General features: G+C 44.3%; 1 protein-coding gene across 2 annotated transcripts in view; it reads right to left on the reverse strand.

Moving 5' to 3' along the window:
- Positions 1 to 12,557, reverse strand: part of RORA (RAR related orphan receptor A) — a 416,981-nt gene that overhangs the window by 151,574 nt on the left and 252,850 nt on the right. The window contains exon 2 of one of the 2 annotated variants that reach the window (XM_083183647.1): positions 820 to 849. The exons of the other annotated variant lie outside the window; for it this stretch is intronic. Coding sequence (XP_083039773.1) covers positions 820 to 849 — 30 coding nt within the window. The remainder of the gene's footprint in view (positions 1 to 819; positions 850 to 12,557) is intronic. 2 annotated transcript variants of the gene reach the window in all.

Raw genomic sequence — 12,557 nt, forward strand, 5'->3', positions numbered from 1 at the left:
TGGTGATGGTAGCAACTATTGTACACAGGTAGGAAGCAGGGAAAGAACATGATTCAAGCACTGGGAAGGATTCTGGGCAAGCAGAAATGGACCCCTAATTTCACATGATCCAGCTCGTGCCAGGCAGCGAAACGCCGCACGGCCAAAAGCCGTGCCGCACACAGAGGTTAAAAATGAACCCGATTGTGTCCATTCACACGGGACGGTCACGGCCTGACCGCCCGGTTGCAGCCGGATTCCACCACTGAAAAGACAGCTGCCGGGCTGTGGCCAGCCCCTCCATTGTAATCTTCTCAGTGCGGCACGGCTTCTTGGCTATGCAGGGTTTCGCTGCCTGGCAGGAGCCAGAGCGTGTGAAAGGGGCCTAAGCGAATGATAATTTGCAAGTGTTTAAAACAAACAAGAGAGTCTCTTACATCACATTTAACCTACTGTGAACTACCATAGCAATGAATTGAAATATATGAATTAGAAAAGTTTTCACTCTGCTAATTAATACATTTAATTAAAGTATGAGCTGTACACACAGTGTAACAGAACTTTATGAGGGTGACGGCATATACCATTTCGTATCTAACATCTGTCATTGAGCCATGAGAAAAGATAATCAGCTTAGAATAGGAATCAATCATTTCCAGTTCAAATTCCGTTCAGAGACACACAGATGAATGAAATGCCGCTCAGCAGCAGCAGCAGCAGCAGCAGCAAGCAGAGGCAGCAGCGAGTATACACTATCCCCTTGTTAGCAAGTCTAAGGAGGTGGGTGGTTATCTCTGATAATTGGTGTATGCAGATCTGTTCTTACAGCTTTTTACTTACATGTGTGGGTCTTCTTGGTTATGGACAGACCTGGCCGGGGAAAAAGAGAAAAGAAAGTCAGAAAGGACTAATTTACCTTAGTTTGTCAGTGTAAAACATGCTACACATCATACATGACCGTTTGGCATTTCTCTAATTATTACATTGAAATATGTAGGTTTATGATACTTAATATAATTTGTATATGGAGATCTGCTAAACTAGTAAAGCCTTATTAGAAAGGTGTACACCCAGGAGCAATGAGTAGATCAGATTCTGATATATTACAATGCCCTCCAGTTCATATTGTGCCACATTACAGTGGCCTCCAGTTCACATTATGCCACCTTACAGTGCTTCCTTACCATTATAACATCCACTACAAACTCAGTTCAATGAAAATGTAATGTCACACAATTCACACTGGATCGCTTAGCCACCTCATCCATATCTACCTGTAGCCTTTTACTGCTATGTCGTCCTCTGTCCATCCCCTCGGAGATGAAAGCACTTATGCTGCAACTCTATGTTATGTTTCAAGACAACTGTGTCACAGCCAATATTATTGGAAACTGCTTTATAACAATGAGTTATTATTACGTTTCCAAAATAATAATCATATGGGAGCACTGTAATGCTACATCTCAAACTTCCAGTAACTACATCAATGTAAAGATACTACATCAGGGGCGGCAAAACCGGTCCTCGTGATCTACCAACGGTCTGCGTTTTCTAAATCACCTGGCTGGTGCACAGCTGTGGTCATTACTAACTGTCACATTTTCAAACCTGCTGCACTCATTCCTACTATAGACACACAGGTTGCCTGCGACACATGCACTGTTGGTAGATGGTCACATTGAATGTTAAGCTTGTCAGTGATTTCCAAAGAAGGATGGAGGTGATGTCTACATTTGTTTTATCCTCTTATATTCTTTTGCTTTATTATACTGCAGTTGCTTTTAGAATCGGTTTTATTTTTCAGTATTTCAACCATGCTCATGTGACAAAAATTGATTTATATGGCAATTATGCTTGTTGGCGATGATGAGAATGGTCTTGGCTAGTTGCTATGCCGTAACTCTAGGTCATTTTGACACAATGGAACATCTGTTGGAATTTACACATCTTTTTGCATAGGTATCTCAGTATGATTCAGGGAATAAAAAAAAAAAAAAAAAAGATTTCTATTTGTGGAAGTGGAAATGTAATTTAGAATGCTATCATTTCAAAATAAACAACACATTTGCTAGAATTGCAATAATTACAAATTTGATGTATGTACAAAATGAATAGATCTGGAAGAACAATTTAAGAAAAGTTTAAGTTTTATCTCCAACTTCCTATTGGAAAGGCAGCAGAAATCGCCTGACTGCAGCTATGAAACGATCACTGCAGAATTGTTAATGAAGCATTGTCTTGAGGCTGAAGATCTAGGGAATAATGAATGTGTCAAGAATGGGAAAACAATCATTCTTCATTTTCTTTAAACAATCTGTTCCCAAATATTACTGGAGGTAAGACCTCCACCATATCACACATACTGTAAATGGAATGAATTGTTAGTAGAGAGTGAGGCAGGACAGTAAGGCCTTGTACCTACTGTTAGTTGCGTGTGTTTTATCGGCACCTTTAATTCTAGTAAAACACATGTAAATGTTTACAAAAGGAAACAACATAGGAGGAATTTACTAAGTTGAGAGTTCTATTTTACATGGTATGTTGCTATGGGCAACCATCAAATACTATCTGTAATCTGCTTGAAGGTGCTAAATAAATAAGTAATAGATTCTGATTAATTGCCCATAGCAACATCCCATGTGACATAGAACTCCCAAAATAACAGCATTTTCTGAAGAACGGTGTTTCGTTCCTGACATACACTTAGTAGCGTTATTACATAAGACCCCCGGGCTCTCCCAGATGCAGTAAAGGGTAATGTCCTCCTTAATACTACCTGCATGGCATGGCGATTAGTTAGGTCTGCTGTCCATACTTCCAAATATACATCTATTTTTCTTCCCCTAAGGGGCAACCCCAGCTTCATACCTAGCCAGTTTACAAATGTTTTTAGATCCCGGAATGTCAGAGGCCTCAAATATGTTGCGAATCTTCTAAAGATGACCATCCTGACTTACTCGGATTTAAAAGCTAAATATCCTCAACTTCAGATACCACAATTTGTATACGCGCAGGAAAAAAGCTATGCTCAATCTACATTAGCTTCGGCCGGGCCATCCTACACTTTGTGCTCTTGATAGACTCTTACATGCACGGTTAGATAGTCCTCTCTCAACCTCTCATATATATGACCTCTGCCGTAAGTGCATAGCGTTAAGGCCCATACACACTTGCCGATTTTCAGCTGAAAATCGCTCAAAACAGCCGTTTTGAGCGATTTTCAACTGAAAATAGCCTAGTGTGTATGCCCCCCAGATTGCCGACTAGCGATGATGCGCGCTCCCGCATCATCGCTAGCAATGTGGTTCATCTGCTGGTTTTACCAGCAGATGCAGCGATGATGGATGGTTTACCATCCATCATCGCTGTGTGTGTACGCTGCGCCGGGCTGAAAGATTAACCACTTTCAGCCCGGCTCCCGAGTCCCTCCCCCCTCCCCCTGCTCGTCGCACGGAGACAGAGCAGGGGGAAGAAGACACACTGCCAGCCACACCTCCACCTGTCAGTGGAGCTGCAGCTACCTGCTCCGGAGTCCGTCCGTCCGCCCCCTTCCTCACCGGCACGCAGCAGCAGCTGTACTCACCTGTCAGTGGAGCTGCAGCCGCCCGCTACGGAGTCAATCTGTCCCCCCCCTCACCCGCACGCAGCAGCAGTTTTTTTCCAGTCCCCCTGCCGCCTCCTCAGCTGCAAATAAAAAAAGGAGCAATTCTCTAAAGTGAGACCACTGCCACCAATGTATGGCTGCCTAATCAGATATATATATTATATACTCTGTGTATATATATATATATATATATATATATATATATATATATATATATACACACACACACACAGTATATATGTATATACAGTATGTCATATATATATATATATATATATATATATATATATATATATATACACACACACACACACACACACACACACACACACACAGTATATATATATATATATTACAGTATATATATATATATATATATTACAGTATATATATATATATATTACAGTATATATATATATTACAGTGTATATATATATATATATATATTACAGTGTATATATATATATATATATTACAGTGTGTATATATATATATATATATATATATATATAGTGTGTATATATATATATATACACTGTATATATATATATATATATATATATATACATACAGTGTATAATATATATATATATACAGTGAGTGTGTGTGTGTGTATATATATATATATATATATATATATATATATATATATATACACAGTATATGTGTGGGTACTTGTGTATTTTGGCGGCGTCCATCGCATCGCATACCATAAGGCATGCAATGCGATATCGCGCAATGTCATACATTTTTAAAATTGTATGACATTGTATATGGCATACAATGCCATACAATGCGATTAAACATTGATTAAGAACCCTAAAGGGTGATTATACAATGTTAAATGCACCCCCACGCCACCCCCCCACTATAAACGTGAACCCAAGGCCTGGCGAGCGGCGGCGGTACGCGTCCTCCGACCTTTTCATACCCCCACTATCCACGTCGGCGTGGAGTTGAGAATAGAAAGTGTGTCAAGCGCAGCGAGCGACCGAACCCGAAGCGTGTGTGTGTGATATATATATATATATATATATATATATATATATATATATACAGTGGTCGAAGTGGAAATTTTGAAGTGGGGGTATGGAAATTTTGAAGTGGGGGTATGGAAAAGTAAAGAGTGAATATAGTGCGCACCTTCGGACACCCCCCTGTCCATCAACGTCCCCTGCCAGACTGCCCCGTTGTACAGGGGTATTACAAAAGCACAATATGTGCTGCTGAGTGATCAGAGAGCATCCTGAGGGGGGAAAAAAACTTTTTTTTTTTTATCTTCAGATTAAAGTGGGGGTATGCCATACCCCCGTATACCGCCCCACTTCGACCACTGTATATATATATATATATATATATATGGCAGGAATGGCCGGGGCGGCATTTACCTGATCGCTGGGCTCCGAATATACTCAGCCCAGCGATCAGTTCTGAATCAGGCCGCAAGAACAGAAATGCACTGAAATTAAAGGGCCTCTTCTCCCACCCTTGCAATACAAACCCCGCCCATTATGTAAATATCCTTTTATAATGAAAGATTTTCATCAAAGTCTTTGGCCGCCTGAAAATCTCTCGCTCTTTGGGGAAAGTAGCTCAGTGTGTACGCACTACTTTGGTGAAAGATATATCTATCAGAGATTTTGGCAAAGTCTTTTGAAATGAAAATCTTCAAGTGTGTATGGGCCTTTAGACCAACCTCCAAAGGGACTTTTGAAGTGGCAAAATGACTTTCCTGAACTGACCATGAAAACCATCCTGACAGAATACAGTCACTAAATAAAAGCCTAGTATCTACCTCCTATATGGAGATGCACCAAAGCTTTTGCACAGATCATACTTTATCCCAAAACTTAAATTCCTTACTGGAGGAGCCCCCAACGCTAATTATTACAAATGCAGTAGCCCCGATGTGGACCTAGTACACTGTGGGCCTTATTCTGGTTGGAGCGTCCGGGCCGTACGCGTACGTCCCGGGTTTTTTTACGATCTGCGCATGTGCAGATACGCTAATGCGCCGGCGCGAGCACTCCACAACGCTTACGGCCGGTGTCTCAACGTGCGAAAAAACCTGTACGCGAGCGTACGGGTAATGGGGCGGCATAGGGGCGTGTTGATGGGAGCGGCCGAAATAATGAGGGAAAATGGGCGTAAATATGGGCGTACACGGGGGTGTGCACCAGAAATGAGCGGTGCTACTACCGCACGATCGACTAAGGCACCGTTCGTTTCGGACACCAAACAGGCGGCCGCCAACCGACAGCTAAAACCACTCCTACAGATACCGCTTGCCAGCGTGCGCCTGAGTTGGCTAATTAACGCTGATTAGTACTCAAACACATACACCTGAATGTAATAAGCAATGCTGCAGTCTATTAACTCCAAACCATGATTTCACTGCCTGCAAGCCACACATGCAGCACGCAAACACATTGGAAGCTTATGTTTCTATACTTCTCCACATTTAAAGGTTTGTTTAATTTAAGGTAAGAATCTTTTTATACGCTAAGGTAGGTATTTGATAAACAGACACATTCACTACCTGCTTTCATAGACTTTACGCAGTAGCACACTCAATCTACACAAGTCGACATGTGTCAACGTGTTCACTCTAATACTAACATAGGTTTTGTATTTAGGATACAATAACATAAACCACATCTAACACCTACAAACGATGTTTCTGCAATGTTTGAAGCACATGACCACTATTTTCAACACAATCTTTGTATAGTACCCCAAATTATGACCTGTACCACTATCTCATCTGCTATGATTTGGATTTCACTACACTCTGGATGTAAGATGCCACCAATCACATTATTGCACTCTCATCTCTCTAACAAAGGATTCCTACATCTGCTTATGACACTGTCAAATCATATATATTTTAAAAGTTATGCATGTTTGTTCACAAGCTAATTTATCATGTTTGGCCCATTCACACATCTTTTTTTAGGGAGGACACATATGAATTCCTACACAAATGTACCTTTTCACCCTTGTTTGTCTGCCTCACCCACTCCATGAGGAAAGCATTGTTCTGGACCTGCTTTTACCTACTACTGTAGGAGCTACCTCACCTGCACACAAACTGCTTTCTCACCTATTAAGTTGCTCTGCACATGTGCTGACACAAACTAATTAGCAGGGAAAAGTTGGATAGGAACATGGGAATGGCCATGGAGAGGGTTACACATGGGAAACTTCCACCACACTTCAACAAATGTTCAAAAATACCCTGGTCAGTAAGTACACATAAATCTAGTATTTGTTTCACACAAGAAATTACACATACCACCATTTAGATTTAATTTGTAAAATTAATTTATTTGCTGTTCAGCATCACAGCTTGACACTTTAATGTGAGAAATAAAAAAAAAAAAAAAAAAATATACACACAAATAATAAAACAGCCAGAACAAGAGGTTGCATATCTCCAAACATGTGTTACCCTGCAAATGCAATGGTGAAAGAAATGGGGACACCAGAATACGTACTGCAACAACCAGGGTGACTACTAAGCAAGATACACACCACCAAAAAAAAAAACCTGCATTTGTAGAGGTCAAAATACGAACTTTCATGCCCATGGCACGCAAATGGATCGATGGGCAACTCAGGAAGCGGATGTCCAGTGCAATTTAAACCTTTGGCCTCCAACCACAGAGGAAGTGACCCAGGTCTCATTTGGGCCCTTTTTTGCCCCTTTTAGATGGGGCCTTGGGGACAGGGGCCTTTGGGTCAGCTGGCTTTCGGCGTCTTCCCCTAGTCGCCACAGGAGGGTCAGCCGAGGTGGAAGGTTGGGGAGCAGCTTGGGGTGGGGCAGCAGATGGGGGATTGTCCCTTAGGGACCTGGCGGTGGACAGCTGCTCCGCAAGAAGTTCATTCTGGCGGCTGAGGTGTTGGCCAATGCTTAGCATGCCAGCCGCCAGAGTTTCATTAATGCGGTTCAACGCCTCAACCTGCAGCTGGTTTGTGGCCTTCCACTCCGCCAGAAAATCCGCCACCTGCTGCTGACGGATCGCAGCATCCACCCCTTGCTGCTCGATCCTGTCCAGCGTCACCAACAGGCTCTCACTCAATGTCTCCTGTGGCTGGGGCTGGGGGCGACGTCTTGCTGGAGGCTGGACCACCTGCTCCACCTGTGGCTCTGCAGAGGCCGATGCTGCCGGTACATCCTGACTTTCTGCTTCTGCTAGGATAAGAATTGAAAACAATGTCACCATCACATACGCAATAAAAAATATCTTTCTAAATACAATGCATTACTGTGACTTACCATCAAAAGCAGCAGCAAAGACCTCCACCGGGAGCTCACTGTCCATATTGGAGATCCCCCTGATCTCCCCCACATCGATCACGTCACAGGAGTCCAGCTCCAGGGGGGTAAACTCCAAATGGTCAGGCATAGGACCGCTCCCGGTGGACATGCTGTGGTTGTACCGGTCAGTCATCTTCCTCTTCAGGGCACTTTTGAAGTCAGTCCACCTACAAGTTTAAAAATACAAATATCACCATGAGATATGTGCACCACTGTGCTACGTGTAGGGTTACCACCTAGTCCCTTTAATTCTGGACACATGTTACTTACACAGGTTCTGTGGCAGTTTAAAATTAGGTGAAGTGGAGTCTTGAAGTCAGCCAGCCACAGAACCTGTGTAATTAATATGTGTCCGGAATTAAAGGGACTAGGTGGTACCCCTAGCTACGTGACATTTCCTAGTGTGGGTGATCTTTTGTGCCATGTGTGGCCAAATATTTCTTTGATGGACCAAACCATGTGCACTGCAGGTGAGGCAGGTGTAAAACCCCACCCAAATCTGATTATCTCTGCACAAGTAACACCTGCCTCACCTGCAGTGCACATGGTTTTGTCCATCTAAGAAATATTTGGCCAGAAAGAGAGAACTAGAATAAGGGCCTCAGTTCCTGCTGGAGACTGCTGAACAAATTGCCCTGACAAACACACTAACCTTTTCTTCACCGCGTCCCAAGTTCTGACCACTGGTGACACCTGGTTCACTTCCTCTGTGATCTTGTCCCAAAGGTTTCTCCTTGCACTGGCACCTGGCTTCCTGGTTGCCAATTCAATCCATTCGCGTGCCCTGGGCACGAGAATTCGCATTTCGGCCTCTACAAATGCAGGGTTTCTCCTTCTGGTGGTGGTATCCTGCTCAGTCATCACCCTAGATGTTGCAGCACGTTTTCTGGTGGCCCCAGCTCTCTCACCATGCACCTGCTGGGTCACACCTGTTTGGAGAGATGCAACCTCTTGTTCTGGCTGGCTGCTTGGCCCTTGTGGAGCTGGTGGAGGTTCACCAGGGCCTGTTACTGAGGGGCCCGCTTGATCTTGCAGGCGACTCCTCTCTTGGGCCCTCCTTCTCCGCTCCTCTTCCCTCTTCTGTAATGCTTGAAGCATGGATTCGGCTTGTGCTCTCTGCAGAGCGTCCTCTGCTGCTGAATCGTCAGAGTCAGACATGTTTGCAGCAATTGTGGCCTGCATCTGACTGAATATTTATATGTTAATCTCCCGCCACGAACAAGGGGGCGTATATTTTTCCCCGCAAGGTAGATGCAAATTTACGCCGATATTTCCCGCCGATATTTGCCGCTTAAATTACGCAGGTCTCAATGCACCTGATCAATCACCCGTATATGTATCTACACAGGTTGTGGAGCATTGTGGGCTACATCGTGAAATGTGTGCACCTGTCATTCCAATGATGAGTGTTGTCAGCTGGTATCTGTTGGAGTTCGTGTATGCTTTGTGAGTCACATTTCAAAACATCACGTTATAATGCTTTCCTTACATATGTAATGTGTATGAAATTGTCATACAGCAACATGTTGCATTGTGGCCCTTTAGGCAGCGTAGTTATAAGTAGAGTGTTGCGTGTATCATTTTCCGCCTACTGTATATACAGTACTCCTCCCCATGCATATCGCTGTATCGTGCCCCCTTTAAGCAGCGTAGTTATAAGTAGACGGTTGCGTGTATTAATTTCCGCTTACTATATATATACAGTACTTCTCTTCATGGCAATTGGTGTATTGAGCCCCCTTTAAGCAGCGTAGTTAGGAGTAGACGGGGTGCGTGTATTATTTTCCGCACACTGTAAATACAGTACTTCTCTCTTCATTGAATGCATGCTGTTGGTTGTGGTGTGTATATCGGAACGGTCCGCGTAAGTTTCTATTCGCATCCAGTTTGTTAATATAAGAGGGATTAATAAAGTTAATACCAAACAAACAATTTTTTCGACCAATCAGCAAGCACCAAAAGTGATATATGTACCTGCAATTAATAACTGCGCCATTGCCAATATGACTTCTACAAGAGCCAGGCCCTTTTCTACATGTGAGCTTTTGGCCCTGGTGGAAGTGATGGATCGTCACCTGGGGCCCAGGGGCCCATATGTATCTAATGCGGACAAGCGGCGGGCGTATAATGCTGCCCGCCGCCTGATATTTTCAACAACCGGCGTCCGCAGAAGCCTGGGCCAGGTTGAGCGGCGCTGGTCCGACCTGCGCCGGCGGCAGCCGGTTCTACTCAGCAGCCTTCGCCGCCATATTGCCCGATGTAAGTTTTGATTACTAGTATGTCAGCGTTTTTTAGCAATGTTTGGTGTACTTTTTATAAATATGTTCCTGAGTATGGGGGTGTATATGGGGTGTATAGGGGGTGTATAGGGGGTGTATATGGGTGTATATGGGGGTGTATATGGGTGTATAGGGGGTGTATATGGGTGTATATGGGGGTGTATAGGGGGTGTATATGGGTGTATAGGGGGTGTATAGGGGGTGTATATGGGTGTATATGGGGGTGTATAGGGGGTGTATATGGGTGTATATGGGGGTGTATAGGGGGTGTATATGGGTGTATAGGGGGTGTATATGGGTGTATATGGGGGTGTATAGGGGGTGTATATGGGTGTATATGGGGGTGTATAGGGGGTGTATATGGGTGTATAGGGGGTGTATATGGGTGTATATGGGGGTGTATAGGGGGTGTATATGGGTGTATAGGGGGTGTATAGGGGGTGTATATGGGTGTATATGGGGTGTATAGGGGGTGTATATGGGGGTGTATAGGGGGGTTTAAGTAGTTGATCAGTTTTTGGGTGTAGGATATCAAATAGTTTGCATGATAAATGTCTGAAATTTCACAGCAATGATAATTTTGAAGGTTATGAGCATGACTAATGTGAATTTTTCTTTCCCCCTTTTTTATGAAACCCAATCTTCGATTTCTATGCCATCAACATGAACATTTCAGCACGGGCAAGGGCACGCATTGAAGCCCGGGAGCAGGCAGCCCGGGACCAGGCAGCCCGGGACCAGGCAGCCGAGGAGGAGGAGGAGGAAGAGGAGGAAGAGGAGGAGGAAGAAGAGGAGGAGGAGGAGGAGGAGAAGAAAGAGGAGGAGGAAGAGGAGGAAGAGGAGGAGGAAGAAGAGGAGGAGGAGGAGGAGGAGGAGAAGAAAGAGGAGGAGGAAGAGGAGGAGGAGGAAGAGGAGGAGGAGGAAGAAGAGGAGGAGGAAGAAGAGGAGACCCAGGGTGCAGTTTTCACCCACACAATTTCCCCATCCCCCACCCCCTCCACAACCCCCACCCCCTCCACAACCCCCCCCCCTCCACAACCCCCCCCCCTCCACAACCCACACCCCCTCCACAACCCCCACCCCCCCCCCTCCCCACCCCATTTCCAACCCCCCTACACCTCTCCACCACCCACCCCCAAACCTCTCCACTCCCCAGTAACACCCAGTACCTCGGGCCAAAGACCAGGACCATCCTCCTTGCTCCTGCCTTCCCCAACCACTCCACAGCCAACCAGCGGCGCCCAGGATGGCTCAAGTAGCCGTAAGTAAATAATGTGTCTAATGTTGACCTACACATTTCTACACATAAGCAATCACAACAACCACATATGTGTATCCAACATCAACATTAGTTGCAACATATCACTGCAGGGCGACCATGAGGTGTGTCCTGTCCTTCTCCAGGAACAAGGGTCCCCTTGGTGGTTTTTTTGAGTGTGGCCATGCCTCACCCCTTGAATAATTGACATAACAGTACATCCAATGAGATATCCGACATTAGTGGTGTGGTAGTTATGTGGTGTTGGGTAACTCCAGTTCCCAGCATGATGTGCAACACAGGGCCAGATTATAATGGAGGCGCAAGGGGTCAGTGCCCCTGGGACCCCCTCTAGCTATGGGTCCCCTGTGGTTGTCATTTTTTTTTTTTTAAAAAGACAATGTTTAAGTTATGTTTTTTTTTTTTTGCTAAATGTTTTGTGCATGGGTGGGGTAGTGCTGCAGCTTCACCTATCTGCCAATGTGACAATGATTTATGGTGCTGAGCATCGGGAGGCAAGGCACACTGATTGCACAAGTGTGCAGTGCTTTTCTGGGAGTTGACTAAGTCCCATGACACTTTGCACCAGAGGACAGAGGCTGAGAAGTTTGTGCTGAGCTCTGATTGGTGGAGCTCATTACATACTTCTCAGGTCCATGGAGAACAGCAGCAGCAGCTTAGTCATAGGAGGGTTTTTAATCAGAGGCAGCACTAGGACTGTGAGGTCTCCTCCAGAGTAAGGGGCAGAGGGACAAACACAGGCTTTTCATGTGGTGTGTGTATATATATATATATATATATATGGTGTCTATTATTATTCCGAGTGCCGCCAACCCCCTGTCTATATATATATATATATATATATATATATATATATATATATATATATATATATATATATATATATATATATATATATATCCCCTGCAGGTAACCATTGACCAAGTTTATTCTGCCTTTACTCTATGTTTTGACAGTATAATATTCGGCCATGCAGTGTGCGGCCAGTAATGACAAGTGCAAGGGGGCCCCCCGCTCTAAAGTACCCCGGGCCCCCCAAAGGCTTAATCTGCCACTGGTGCAACTTAAATGTCGAGATTGTTTTGGTAATAGTGT

The sequence above is a fragment of the Crinia signifera genome, chromosome 4 (assembly GCF_055691185.1).
Source record: "Crinia signifera chromosome 4, ASM5569118v1, whole genome shotgun sequence".
Taxonomy (NCBI): Eukaryota; Metazoa; Chordata; class Amphibia; order Anura; family Myobatrachidae; genus Crinia; species Crinia signifera.